The sequence below is a fragment of the Arachis ipaensis genome, chromosome B3 (genome assembly GCF_059453495.1).
Source record: "Arachis ipaensis isolate K30076 ecotype BB chromosome B3, ASM5945349v1, whole genome shotgun sequence".
NCBI classification, from domain to species: domain Eukaryota; kingdom Viridiplantae; phylum Streptophyta; class Magnoliopsida; order Fabales; family Fabaceae; genus Arachis; species Arachis ipaensis.
In genome coordinates, this window is record NC_142438.1 from 133,805,276 (window position 1) to 133,820,384 (window position 15,109).

Consider the following 15,109-nt stretch of genomic DNA (forward strand, 5'->3'; position numbering starts at 1 on the left):
TGTGATGGAACTGCTAATGAAATTAAAGAGTGCTTCATAACTCGCAGTGATCAAATTGCTATGGCCTATCATTTAATATCATCATTAGCACCAAACATATTAAACTTGGTTATGAGGGGCAACAATGTGTTTGACAGATATTGACATTGGCACATTACAGCCACATGGACCACTCTTAAGTTAGGTTAACCCAAGTAATGTCATTTATCTCCATAGTTGTGGATTTTAGGGATCCAGATTGATATTCCCTCAGACTCAGAGGCAAATGCCAGAAAGGAAAAACCAGGACCTTTTTCCACAAAATAGCTTTCAAGTTCGGATGATTCTTAACCTTAGTGCCCCCACCACTGCTACATTAGTAATAACTTGATTGTACTCGGAAATAATAATTCTCTACTTACATGGATGATAAAAACAAGGAAAATCCAAAATTTCTATCTATCATATCATTTATAACTACAACACTGTAACGCTAAAAAAGAAATGTACTCAAATTTATTATATGGTCTAGGCAGTAAACATATACAGAGTAATCTAGGCACGAGAAAAAGTGTCATCCATGATAGCATGGGCTTTGTCATCATTCAAAGAAGGGATATGCTTGTCTTCAGGTGAGAAATGTCGTAATGTTTGGATAGTAAAAATCTAGCGCATCAATGACCAAAACCAAACATGTATAGAACTTACTCAAACAGTTGCAGTTGGGTTAATCAGATTCAGATGAATCACATGGCTGCTTACCAGTAATAATAGGAAAAATTGCTGGCGTTACAGGGTTTGCAGGCATTACAGATTGTCTAGAACCAACTAGAGTCCTCTCATTTGCTTTCCCAACTTCCTTGCACACACCATCTAATATCGAAAGGAAATCCCTCACTACCATAAAAATCCTAAACGGATGAGCTTCTTCCTTTGCTGAATTCCCATGGAAATACTCAGTTATCTCCTTTACTGAAGAGAGAGCCCTTTTCTCTTGGTTCTGGATTCTTAAAATTTCTTCTCCTCCTTTCTCCAAGAAACATTTCATTGCCTCAGAAAACTTTTGGCTAGTGTCTTTCAAGGGTGACATTTCATTCAGTTTGACAACTTCCACAACTTTCTCGATCCCCTTAGCAAGTTTAGCAACATCGCTGCTAAGCATGTCTGAGTCCATGGTAGCTGTTTTTTTCACATTGGTGAGCTCACCACTCAAGCCCGAAACAACTTGCAGTCCAAGCTTCCGGAATTCAACCTCATCTTGAAGAGTATATTGCTGGTTGTTCTCGGAGGCCTGATGATTGTTAGAACCGGAAATATGAGATCCCTCGGTTCTGACGATTTCCTGTACAACAAAATGCAATAGAGTGGTCTTTCCATCAGTTCCTTTAATATCAACGAGCTTCAGAAGCGTGTCCAGCTTGAATGCATGCGCATCGCCCCGATCAGTGCCAACATTCATTCGGTTTCCAGTTCTGAGAACAGCTTCAAGTAACTTCAAAAACATTCTGCTGTTCCTCAATTCCTCACAAGCCACCTGCGGGAAAGATTGAAATATGAGAATTTATTGCAGTCTTCGTATAAAAAATCAGTCATGGTTGCAATTAGATTAGTAAGTTTAAGGTAATAGTTAAGTGTTTTCGCCTTTTTTGGCTTGATTGATACTGAAAGGTCAGAGATTCATAATATCATATCAAACAATAAGCACACAATATGAATACATACCTCCAGAGTCTCAAAGGACTTTTTAAGGTATTCTAATTCAGAATCAAAATTAGCAATGTAGAGCATAGCTTCCACTCTCTTAAATGCAAAAGGTATATCAAGCATGATCTTGAGAAATTTCTCAGCAGGTCCAAGCTTGAAGGGCGATTCGTCTTGGAACTCCCTCAGCTTAGTTTCTTCTTCTTTGGTTGGAGCCATCTTCAACAAACTCTCCAGAAGTTCTGTTCCCAGTGTATCACAGTTGCCTATTCCCAAAAAAGGAATAAAAAAATAAGTATTTCAAAATCTCACTGAAAAATAAAGGCCCTTAAATAGTAGTTTACATCTTATTCAGTTTTAGTTTCACCTTCCCTGAGAGCTTCACAAACTTCATCAATAGTTACATTGAGCGCCCTAAGCAAAATAGCAATGTTCTGAGACTTCTTGGGGTCAAGCACCCTATTCTCCGGCGGCACCGGTGAAGAATGAACCGTTTGACCACGGCGGCCATTATTATCTCTAAAAGCCAATGTAGGATTTTCCTTTGAGTTATTAACCATGAACAGCGTCTCAATCATGTCCTCGTTCAATCTGCATAACTCAGATCCATCAAATCATTATATAATTGAAACAACACAAACATATAATATAATATATAGAAAAGAATATAGAATCGCACTAAGATGTTGACTGATATTAATCAACAATGGAAAAAGCTAACTTAATTAATTAATAATAAAGAATAGGACGTGAGTTTAATGTGTCATACTGGAAAGAACTTGGTCTCAAGCGATCCCACACCGTTGCCCTATCAGAACTAGCTTTCACTTTATCCCAATGCAAAGCTTTTAACTTTGGCTTCGGAGTTTCCTCACTCTCATTCTTATCAACATTTGGCGCCAATTTATTCATCACCGGAGTCTCCCAGAACCTCGGCGGAGGCGGCGGTGGTGGTGGCGGAGGAGGAGGAGGAGGCAGTTCGGTGGCCGGAACATCCCAACTGGATCTCAACTCCTCTCTAGGCTTAGGAGAAGAAGAAGAAGAACACAAAGAAGACGGCGACTGCGACGCAGAAACTGGGTTCTGATTAGGTGGTGGCAGTGATTTGGTGCTTTCAGGGCTGTGAGGGGAACAAGAACGAGAATGAGATGGGGTTCTTGAGTTTAAGCTTCTGCATCCGAGTTTCTCCAAAGGAAAAGCCTCCGGTGAACGAGAACTTGAATCTTCGACTCCAAGAACCGCAACAGGGGAAGGAGGACTCTCTTGTCTGTTACCGGAAGAGCCTCTCGGAGAAAAGAACTGTTCCTCTTCTTCGTCTTGATTCTCCTTGTGTTTTTCGTCCTTGTCTTCTTCTTCACTCAGCCATGGCCGGAAATTGTGGCGGGGCAGGGGAGGCAGTGGTTTCAGTTCCGGCGAATCATTCAGTTTTCGGTACGGCGGCACCATCAAGGTTCCGGTGGTGCTGCTGGAGCTTGAATCCGGTGGCTCTGAACTAGCCACCGTGCCGAGGTAGAGGTAATCTGTGCGCGGGCTTGAGGCGGCGCCGGGGCCGCCGCGGGGCTTGGGGTGGGTGCCGTCGGAGGTGGCAGCGTTGCGTGGGAACAGGCGGAGGCTATCTTGCCTGGAGGCCTTGTCGTCGTCTTCGTCATCGTCGGCGTGGAAGGATGACGAGGTGCGGGAGCGGCGGTGGAGTGCGAATGCGGCAGCGGCGGAGAGGAGGGCGAGGGAAACAAGAGAGAGGGTGAGAGCAAGTGCGAGAGCGGGACGGTGGTGGCTGGAGGTAGGATGTGGGAGGAGGAGGGAGGAGATGTTAGCCGGGAATGTGGCGACGACGGAGGGTGATGGAGGAGGTGGAGAGGGGCGGTAGGTAGGAAAGAAGAAATGGTTGTTTGGTGAGGAAGAAGAAGACGGTGAGGAAGGTGATGTAATAGAAGAGGATGGAAGCTTGGGTTGTTGGTGTTGTGGTTGTGGTTGTGGTTGTGGTTGAGGAGAGGGAGATGGTGGTTGTGTTGGGGGAATGGGGATGGGGAGTGAAGGCGCCGGGAAGAGTGGGTGGTGGAGAAGATGGCGGTGATGAGCGGCGAAGGAAGAAGAGAAGAGGAGTGATAGGAAGCAGAAGAGGAAGGTAAATGTAGTGTGGGACATGATGCAGAAGAAAAAAGGAGAAGAAGGTTTGGGAGTAAATAATGTTATTTGGGAGAATGGTAGGAATGTAGCTCAAGACTTGTAGTTGAGTGGCATGGTGTTCTCAGAATTGTCACTGATCATTTTGGTACAAGTAGTGAAGTACCATATGGTATTCATGGTTAAGAGAACAAACAAGATTTGATAGCGTTGAAGGGTTGTTGAGGTGGTGTATGCAGTGTGCAGGAAGTTGGCAGCAGTGGAGACTGGAGAGAGGTAAAAAGGTAAAACCAAAGCCCCATGCCACCCGCGCTTTCTCTCAAAACTTGTGATCTTTTCAATTCTCCTTATACTGTTCACACTCATGCCTCATCACCCCAAATTTCCATTTCTTTCCTTTCTCTCTTTTACCATCACTTACCCTTTTATTATTTCAACCATTCTAATTATCCATTTCTTCATTCTTCAACATTTTTTCTTCACAACCAAGTTATTTATTGTTTTTTTTTTATCGAAGACAGAAAGACTTAAACCCCTAATCTCTTACGTGAGCATAGAGAGATTATGGTATGTTTGAAAAAGTTTAAAAGTAATTTTTTTAAGTTTTTGACTTATAAAAAATAGTAGTATTAATGTTTGGTATAATTTTTAAAATTAAATTGTAATTTTTTAAAAAATTATTTAAGAGCTTATAGAGAAGTTACAAAAAATGACTTCTCTCGTAATACTACTATTTTTTATTACCACATTTTTATAAAATAAGTACTTTTAGAACTAAAAATCCAAATACAAAATAATTTATTTATAAACTACTTTTAATATCAGGGATGCTACACATTCATGTAACCATGTAACCAAGTTGCCCAACACCAAAAAAACCTAATACCATTAAATGAAACGTGAAATACACGCGCCCAATACATCGCCCAACGCTTCTTCTCCTCCACGCTTCTTCTTCTTCTTCTCCCGCGCTTCTTCTTTTTTTCACGCTCGTTTACGCACGGAGCGTCTTCTTCTTCTTCGCCTTCTTCTTCGCGTTCCTCCTTCCCCTCCTTCTCCTCCTTTTTCGCGTTCCTTCTTCTTCACGTGTTTTCTCCTTATCGTCATTCTTTTGTTGTTGTTGTTGTTGTATTTTTTTTTGTCTTTTCCTCTTTCTCTCTGGTGAAGAAACAGTAGAATGTGAGGAAGAAGAGTTTTGAATAGTGCAGAATGAACCGAATACAGTACTCATAGTGAACCGAACATAGTACTCATGGTGAACCGAAAATAATACAATTGTATAGTACTGAGTGAACAAAACATAATCCATTATATAAAATCAAATTCAAACAGCTTTCTGCAGAATGAACCGAATACAGTACTCATGGTGAACTGAACACAGTACTCATGGTGAACCGAAAACAATATGTATAGTACTGAGTGAACGAAACATAATCCATTATATAAAATCAAATTCAAATAACTCTGCCTACAATTTACATATTATCAATTCAATTCAATTCAATTCAGTATACCTCCGTCCATTTAATTCAATTCAAATTAGCAATTGCATTCCATTCAATTCGATTCAAAATTGAATAATCCAAACTTTGTCAGTTTGATTCGTTTCAGAAGAGTAATCGAAATCACTCTCCTGTTTACCAAAAAATTATGAACCCCTAAACACTGAACCCTAAACACTAAAACCAGAACCATGAACACTGAACCCTGAACCCATAAACCCTAAATCCCTAAAATCCTAAAACCTAAACTCTAAATCCTACACCCTAAAACCTAAACCCTAAACCTTGAATCCGAACCTTGAACTCTGAACCCTAAACACTAAACCTAAACCCTGAACCCGAACCCTGAACACTGAACTATGAACCCTAAATGCTAAACCCTAAACCCTAAACCCTGAACCCTACCGTAAACCCTAAACCCCTAAAACCATGAACCCTGAACCCTAAATTCTAAACCCTCAACCATGAACACAGTGAACCAAAATTAATACACGGGGTGAACCGAAAGTTTGAAACACACTGAACCCCTGTACACTGAACCCTGAACCCATAAACCCTAAATCCTGAAACCCTATCGTTATTTTTTGTTGTTGTTGCTGCTGTATTTTTTGTCTTTTCCTCCTTCTCTCTGGTGAAGAAGCAGTAGAAAGTGAGAAAGAAGAGTTTTGAATAGTGCAGAATGAACCGAACACAGTACTCATGGTGAACCGAAATTTTAGTTATGGTGAACCAAAATCTTAATTACAGTGAAACAATTATATAGTGCTTAGGGAAGAAAACAGAACATATTGGTCTAATTTTTGTTAGACTTCTTTTTGCAGACCGAACCGAAAATATGAAAGTGATGAACCACCTCTTTAGTACTTACCGAACCGAAAAGTTACTCACATTTACTCATAGTTACTCACAATTACTGACACTCACAATTACTGACAGTTACATATTATCAATTCAATTGAATTCAATTCAGATGTAGATCACCTTACTCCATTCAATTCACTTCAAAAGTGCAGATCGAAAAAAAAACGAAGAAGAAGATGAACGACGAAGATAATTGCGTTGAATCAATCCAGATCCATAATGTAGAGAAGAAAAACGCGAAAGAGCAGAACAACAAAAAGGAGGAGGAGGAGGTTTACGTTGTATGAAAAAGTTTGCATTGAGAAACGTTGATAACGCAAAATAAGGATTCGTTATATAGGTTATAAGAGGCGCGTGTAAAACAAATGGGGTGTGGGGCGTGGAGTGAAAGTTACTTGGATATCATCCATGTAATTTTTACATGGATGTAGAGCTTTTCCCTTTTAATATAGTCATTTATTGTTTAAGCTATTTTTTCAAAAGAAACTTAATTAAGTTGTTTACTCAAATTAAACCCAAAAATGTTTGGTAACCAAAGAAAATCAGACATAATTTGCCTTATTTAGCATTTATTAATTGTTGCGACAATTAATTAATGCTAAATAAGGTAAGTTCTGGCTATTTTTTTTGTCTATCTAGCATTACCCATTAAACCTATGTCATTTGAGTTATAACTCATTAGTTATTTATTTATTTAGTGTTAAATATGATAACTTTTTAGAATTTTATAAACATGTATGTAGATTTTAAAATTTTCATCCGATGAATATATATTACCATTATATCTTTTTTTTTTTGGTTTCCCACGGTATCCCCCAACCCGACAGGTCAAGGACTAATCCGTCGCGGTACTGAGCTCCATTTAAGGGTTTGCCGCTGGCCAATATTACCATTATATCTAGTAATGATGAATATCCACCAAACCAAAATCTATAAATAATGAACCAATTACTATTTTTGCCCAATAAAAATTATCAACATCTAATAATAATAGAAATCATTATTTATAATTGTACGGAGAGTTTAAATAGAAAAGATAGTGATAGAGGTAATTTGGACCCTTTTTTTTCCCATACATTTTTATTATGGCTATTGATTGTAATTTGTAGGTTTGTTTTAACTGTGTATTTGTTTGAATAGCAATTTCTAATAATAAAGAGTGGATTACCACATATCTTTTTAAGAATAAAAATACAAAAATAATGAGAAAAAAATATTATGTTTCTTCTACCTTATATTGAAACTATATATATCCTTTTTGTCTTTATTATTTGAAGAAAGAATTAAATATTTTTAATGTTTAATTTATATAATTTTTATATTCTAAGGGTTGTCATGGTTTATAAAGTCCGAAATTATAGCTTCGATTGTCTTAAGATAAAACTAGTTTAGTTTTTTTTTTTTTATATTATTTTGTCTTGGCTTTTTAATTGATGTTTGTAATTTTAGTGATTGATATAGTAAAGTTCTGCTGTTATTATAATAGAGACTAAATGTATACTTCTTTACACTTTAAAATTAAACTATGATACATATTAGTGTAACTTTTTTTATTCTTTTGTTTTTAATTTTTTACGGTTGCAAAAGACTAAACTAAAAAAATCTTTTACCAACTAATAACTCGCTTTAATTTAAAAAGAATGCCTTACTTCAAACTTTCTTTTTCTCAAAACATATAAAATCTACAATCTTAAAATTATATGCATAATTTATGGGAATATTATTTGTAAAACTTACCCATAATTTTTTTTTTAAAAAAAATCTTGTTCTAATCCAATTGTATACACGTAACTTTGACACACTTATCAGAGCAGTTAACCTCAAATCTCAACCTCAAGTAAATGTTAGTACGTGCTAAGTAATGCAGGTGCCACCCAGGTGATCACTGCTCAAGGCAATGCCAAAACATGCCGCCAGATGTTGACAAATCTGATAGCATGCAATCATATTTAATAATCTTTGATAATGTCACGTATTATATATGTGCTAAATCTCTTTTACAGTAATAATTAATCACTACTTTGTCTTTCAGTTATATAGGTTTGAATATAATTATTCATACATAAGGCCTTTATAGTTATAGAGGGGATCATGTGCCCGATTTCCCCTTCAAGCATATGCTCCACTTTCTGCACTTATATTGTATACCATGACAACAAAGAATGAATGAAATCCCAACCTAAACTTTTTGATCAAACTTTTTCTCTCTTTTTTTTTTTCCTTTTCTTTTTTGGTAAAATCCTTTTTGTTTCGTGGCTATCTAGTCTACTTCAATTCGTTCGTCTACTACGACTGTTCCCAGCTTTGTGCATCCGACATTATTGAAGTTGGATTCTCAATCATTTTGTTGATTCAATCAATACAAACCATGAAACTAAGTAAAAATAATTGTATTCCCCTCATGATGAAGGCATGAATTATTATTTTTCCTCCTAAGGCCCCACCACCCTTTATTATCGTTGGTGCTGCTGCTAGCTAGGTGCCACCACTTTCATTCGAATCAAATTGAAATCAAAACAATAAGAGTTTCAATTTCATGTATATGGTCCTCAAGGTTTTACAACGGAAGACAAGGTGTTAGCTACTCTTTACACTTGGATCAAAATAATAACCTACTGTTATTATGTATAAGTATCTAATTTCGTACACGAAAATTTTTATATCGTTTTAATATTAGTATCTCTAACAATTTATTCACATTTTTTGTGTAATTTTTTTAATTAAAAAAATTATTAAAATATATAACTAAATTGATAACAAGGATATTGTTATTATAGTGACAAAACTATTTGATGTACTAATATATCTTTTTAAGAACTAGCACAATATTTGTTATATTAACTAGCAGAATATCAATCATTCAATAAGTTAAAAGACAATCACGGAGATTAACAATGAAATCACAAAACAAACCGCATAAGTGAATGAAATTACTAGTCATCATTAATTTTGTCCAAGTTATCATAGGACTAGCTGGACACGTTGAATTGGAGAAAGGGAAGTACTCCTACATTTGAACACTTAATCATCTCCCTCAGCGAGTAATTGTCACTGTGTTTTTAATAACTCCATGGTTATTTTTCTTTTGGGTGTATATCGTTTTGTTTTATTTTATTTTTTTCTAGTATTTATTTATTTTAGTTCAAAAAAAATTTTGGACTAGACATTTTAGTTTGTAACTAAAATTAATTAATTTGTTAGTCTCTAATATTTAATTCTCATATTAGTTCTTGGTCTATTTCGTTTCGTCAAATTTCTAACGAAATTGTGTTACATTTCATGTTAAGTTACATATTAAGTGCCACGCTATAAATAAGACAAATTAATTTCTGAACAAATTATTACCATTAATTTAATCTTTAAAATATTTTTTGTTAGACAAATTAATTTTTAAAATTATTTATTATAAGATTAATCAGTCCCTAAAAATATTTATTATCAATAAATATATTGGGCCTTTTGATAATAAATATTTTTGAAGAGTAATGCATTTTATAATGAATAATTTTAGAACTAATTTGTCAGATAATAAATATTTTAGAGGATCAAATTAATTGTAATTTGTGTAATGGTCAATTTGTTTTTTTACATGCCTGGTACTTAACATCTGACGGGATAAAGGATAATATAATATAATACTTAGAATAATTCTATTAAAAATTGACAAAACAGTGAATCAAGATTATAATATAATTTACGGAATTAAATGTTGTAGAGCAAAATTGATAATGGCTAATTTTATGGTGTTTATAAATTTTTGTCTAAATTTTACTTAATTTATTTTTTTGTAGTAAATTTTGATTTTTTAAAAATTATTTATTTTTATATCTTTTAAATTAAATAATAACTTTTAATTATTTTTAGTAAATAAACACCACCTTTTAGATATGATAGCATTCACCTATTGATAAATACTATCTACTTTTTCCGAAAACCTAAACATATATAGGGTGTGTTTATCTTGCTCAGCATTGAGAACTTCGTCCATCATAATTAATTAATGGAAATGCAGGGTCTTGTGACTTGATCCTACTTGCACCCTCTATTGCTATTTGTGTCGCTGTATATATGTCACCACATGAAATTTTATAGACTACAAATTATGGTCAAGATGCTACGTCAGGAATCCGTTAGCCAAATATAGCACTTGTGAATTGTGATGGATTTTTTTTAATATAAAAATATAATATTTCAAAAATAATAAAAAATATTAAATAACCTATTTTACATTACATCTTTTTATAATTTAGATCTGTTAAAAAATTGATATAATTTATTATAATTTAGATTAATTATAAATTGAATTGGATCAATTTAAATTAAACAAATGTCTCTTTAAAAAAAAAAAAAGAAAAGAGATTTTTCACGTTTAGGTTCCATGAGAGGGTTAAGAAGCTTGGATAATTGATCTCTCGTGATTCGTGTATTGGATAAGATATTGTATGTGGTTGTTTACGAAAAAATTAACTAGCTTTTAGAAAATAACAACAATTCAAATAACTACAAGCTGTATTATAATCTCTTCTTTCCTATAAATTTTAAATTTGAATAGATTCATCCAATCAGAATAAATTAAATTAGACTAAATTTAAAAATAAATTTAAATTGATATTTTTAAATAAAATTTAATTAAATTAATAAATAAAAAATAAATAAATACTATTTAAATAATAATAATAAATAATACCAATTCTACGAAAATCTATTCAGTTTGATTTAAATAGTACAGTCAAGAATGAATCCAAAATTTAAATAGTACCGTCAAAAATAGATCCAAAAATCTAAAAATAAAATAATTTAAAATTAAAATATTATATAATCAAATATAATATCATATATTTGATAATAAATATAATTATAATTAATTTTTTAATTAAAAAAATTAATAAATACTTGTCAAATAAAAAAATTATCTCAGTTTTTGTAATTTTTTTATAATTTTAAATTTAATAAAATATAAAATTATTTATTTTAAAATATTTTATTAATTAATTAATTTTATTAATTTATTTATTTATTAAATATTCATGTAACAATGAGTTATATTTTTATGTTTTATATAATTGAAAAATATGACACAAAATAACATAAATTAATTGCGCTAATAATTTTGTTATATGAATTTAAAATATATTAAAATATTTTTATATAATAATAGGGGTAAAAATTAATAGAAAAATAATAAAAAAATAACTAAATAAAATTAGAAAAAAATAACATTATTATAAATAATATTAAAGTACTTTTTATATGATTATAAATATTAAAATTAATTTTAAAAAATGTAAAAAATTTTAAATTAAATAAAAAATACAAATAATATAAATATATATAGAAAAATTTAAATTTTAATATATAAAAAATATCATTTTTTTTACTATCACTACATTATTAAGCTTTATTCTATACAATGTATCTTTTATATTAATATATGAGTTTAAAATTTGTTATGAGATGAAAGTCACTACTTGTCTCCTTTTAAATTTATTCTTTACAGTATATCATTTTATTATTTGATTCAAGTTATACTATAAATATTTTTTTATTATTTTGAGGGAATTATATTTTTATATTTATAAATACCGATATCTCGCTTATAAATATGGTCCCTCAAAATTTTAAATATATATCATTTGCACCCCAAATACCGTTTTAAAAAATATAACTTTTATTTATAATGTAAATAAAAATATGTATATTATACTCATTTATACCATAAATAAAATATGTAATATGATTTAAAAATATAAATACTCCTCAAATGGTATATATTGATAAATAAAATATTTAATTTGTTTATTTATTAAAAAAATCCCACTTGTGATTGTAACAGAGTCTCAGAGATTGGACATTGGCATGTTTGATATTTGTTTAATTTAAAATGAACTTTACTGACCCATCATCCAAGTATAGCAATATGTTGCTTCTGGATTTGCACATTTTTTGAAATGAAGGTTTCTATTGGCTCTATTTGGTTAATTAATGACAATCATTTAGGGTGTGTTTAGAAAATTCGTTGGAGGTGAAGAAGCACGTTTAGATTTTTCGAAAGTTTCAACTTTTGATTTGGCAAATTTTTTTCTCATGAAAGTATAAGTGATTTTGCTACCAAAATCACGTTTACAAGAAGCAACTATTTGTAGTTTCTGCGTTTTTCTAACGGACTTTTAGCCATAGATACTAACCATTTATTTACCTTTTACCAACTTTATCCTTTATGTATGTTATTGTATTATTTATAAAATTCTTGTTATTTCTATTTATATGAGCTCTATTTTTTTATTATTTATTTTTTTATTTTTTCAACTGTTTGTTTGACCTTATACACTTTTATAATTGTGATTTTTGTGTATTATGTTTGTTATTATCTTTTTATAATATAATTTTTTGATTCTATTAGGTAAAGTAAATTAAACAAAAAATTAACTGTAAATACTAATAATAGTAAAAAATTATAGCATACTAAAAAAGAGTACTAAAAATACTAAAAATATACTATATAAAAAGATCATCAAGAACTTTTAGATTTATTTCAATTATTACAAAATAAATATTTAATTTTTTTATTATTTTTAGTACTCTCTTTTATAATTGTAATTCTCGTATACTATGTTTTAATGTAATTTTTTATAATATAGATTATGATTCCATTAAAAAAATAAATTAAATAAAAAATTAATCATAGATAATAATAAAATTATAAACATTGGATTCTAAATTAATATTAAGAATAAGATTATTGAGTCCTAAAATAAGAGTACGATGTAAAAAAATACTAAAATAACATTCTTATGTTAATACTTAAAAAATGTAATATATTTGATTAATTGTAAAATTATCCCGAGAGAGAGTTTGACAACATAACATAAAGTGCTCGTCATGAATTTCTGCGTTGAGCAAAAATTGAGGAAAAGACATCATACGAAGAACCCAAGGACGAGGTAGTGGCAGATGAAATGTGAGGAACAAAGAAGCTTCCTAAGACAGGTAGGAGAAGAGGCAAAGTGGGATGGGAATGGAAGCGCGGAAGAGATGTGGAGGGAAATGGCATAAGTTATTAGAAGAACATCAAAAGAAAGCTTTGGTGAATCTAAAGGAATAGGACCAAGAGACAAGGAGTCTTGGTGGTGGAATGCAAGTGTACAAGATAAGATAAAGATAAAAAGGAAGTGCTTTAAAAAGTGGTCTCTATGCCGCAACGCAGATAACTGGAAAAAATATAAGGCGACTAAGAAAGAGACAAAAGTGGCTGTAAGTGAAGCAAGAACAAGAACATATGAGGGTCTCTACCAGTCTTTGGGCACAAAAGAAGGAGAAAAAGGTATATATAGAATCGCAAAGAGTCGTGAAAGAATAACGAGAGATTTGGATCAAGTTAAGTGCATAAAGGATAAGGATGGAGAGGTGTTGGCTCAAGAGGAGAAGATTAATGAAAGGTGGAAGAGCTACTTCTACGAGTTATTTAATGAGGGACAGAAGACTCTTCCAAGCCTTGGTCGGTTATGCACAAGGGAAGAAGATCAAAACTTTGACTACTATCGGAGGATCCGATACTTCGAGGTAAAAAAGGCTCTAAAGCAGATGAAAAATGGCAGGGCAGTAGGACCTGATAATATCCCGATTGAGGTTTGGAAGGGTCTTGGAGAAAAAGGCATCAACTGGTTAACCAAGCTTTTTAATGAGATTTTAAATTCAAAGAAGATGCCTGATGAGTGGAGAAAGAGCACCTTGGTACCTATCTACAAGAATAAGGGAGATATACAAAGTTGTGGAAATTATAGAGGGATCAAGCTTATGAGTCATACCATGAAAATTATGGGAAAGGGTGATAGAACGGAGGTTGAGAAAAGATACACAAGTAATAGAGAACCAATTTGGATTTATGCCAAGCAGAGATCTACCACTGAAGCGATATACCTTTTAAGAAGGATGATGGAGAGGTATCGTAGTAATAAAAGGGATCTACATATGTTGTTTATTGATTTGGAAAAAGCGTATGATAGAGTACCAAGGGAGGTCTTATGGAAGGTTTTAGAAAAGAGGAGAGTAAGGATCGCATATATTTGTGCAATTAAAGACATGTATGATGGGGCCACAACTAGTGTGAAGACTTAAGGTGGTGTGACAGAGGAATTTCCTATTGGTATAGGATTACACTAGGGATCATCCTTAAGTCCATACCTTTTCACATTAGTCTTGGAAGTACTCATAGAGCACATCCAAGAGCCTGTGCCATGGTGCATGCTTTTTGCCGATGATATCGTCCTTATGGGAGAGTCAAGGGAAGACCTAAATAAAAAGTTAGAGTTATGGAGAGAAGCTCTAAAAGTGTATGGTCTGCGCATAAGCCGTAGCAAGACGGAATATATGGAATGTAAGTTCAGTCTGAGAAGGGAAAATCCTAATATAGAGGTGAAGATTGGAGAAAACAGCCTACGGAAAGTTAAAAGTTTTAAGTATTTTGGGTGCATGATACATGATAATGGAGAGATTGAACAGGATGTAAATCATAGGATCCAAGCAGGTTGGTCAAAATGGCGGAGTGCATCTAGTTTTATAATTGACAAAAAAGTGCCTTTAAAACTTAAAGGTAAATTCTATCTCACCGCTATAAGACCGGCTATGCTTTATGGTACGGAGTGTTGGGTGGCTAAAGGGGAGCATGAACATAAGTTGAGTGTGGCAGAGATGAAGATGTTTAGATGGATGAGTGATCATACGCGATTGGATAAAATAAGGAACGAAGATATAAGGGAGAGAGTTGGAGTAGCACCCATTGTGGAAAAGATGGTTGAATCGTGTCTCAGGTGGTTTGGAAATGTGAGAAGAAGATCGATAGAACATCCAGTCAGGAGGGTGGATGAGATGGTAAATTGACAAGGGGCGAAAGGCAGAGGAAGACCTAAGAAGACCATCTATGAGGTGGTCAAACGAGATTTACA

General features: G+C 32.9%; 1 protein-coding gene across 1 annotated transcript; it reads right to left on the bottom strand.

Moving 5' to 3' along the window:
* Nucleotides 1-355: 355 nt before the first annotated feature.
* Nucleotides 356-4,204, bottom strand: LOC107631165 (Actin-binding FH2 (formin homology 2) family protein). Its single transcript, XM_016334515.3, has 4 exons — nucleotides 2,450-4,204; nucleotides 2,048-2,271; nucleotides 1,702-1,946; nucleotides 356-1,513 (listed from the first exon to the last, which is right to left on the bottom strand). Exons 1-4 carry the CDS (start codon nucleotides 3,823-3,825, stop codon nucleotides 707-709), a joined length of 2,652 nt encoding a protein of 883 aa, XP_016190001.3. The 5' UTR covers nucleotides 3,826-4,204; the 3' UTR covers nucleotides 356-706.
* Nucleotides 4,205-15,109: the final 10,905 nt, after the last annotated feature.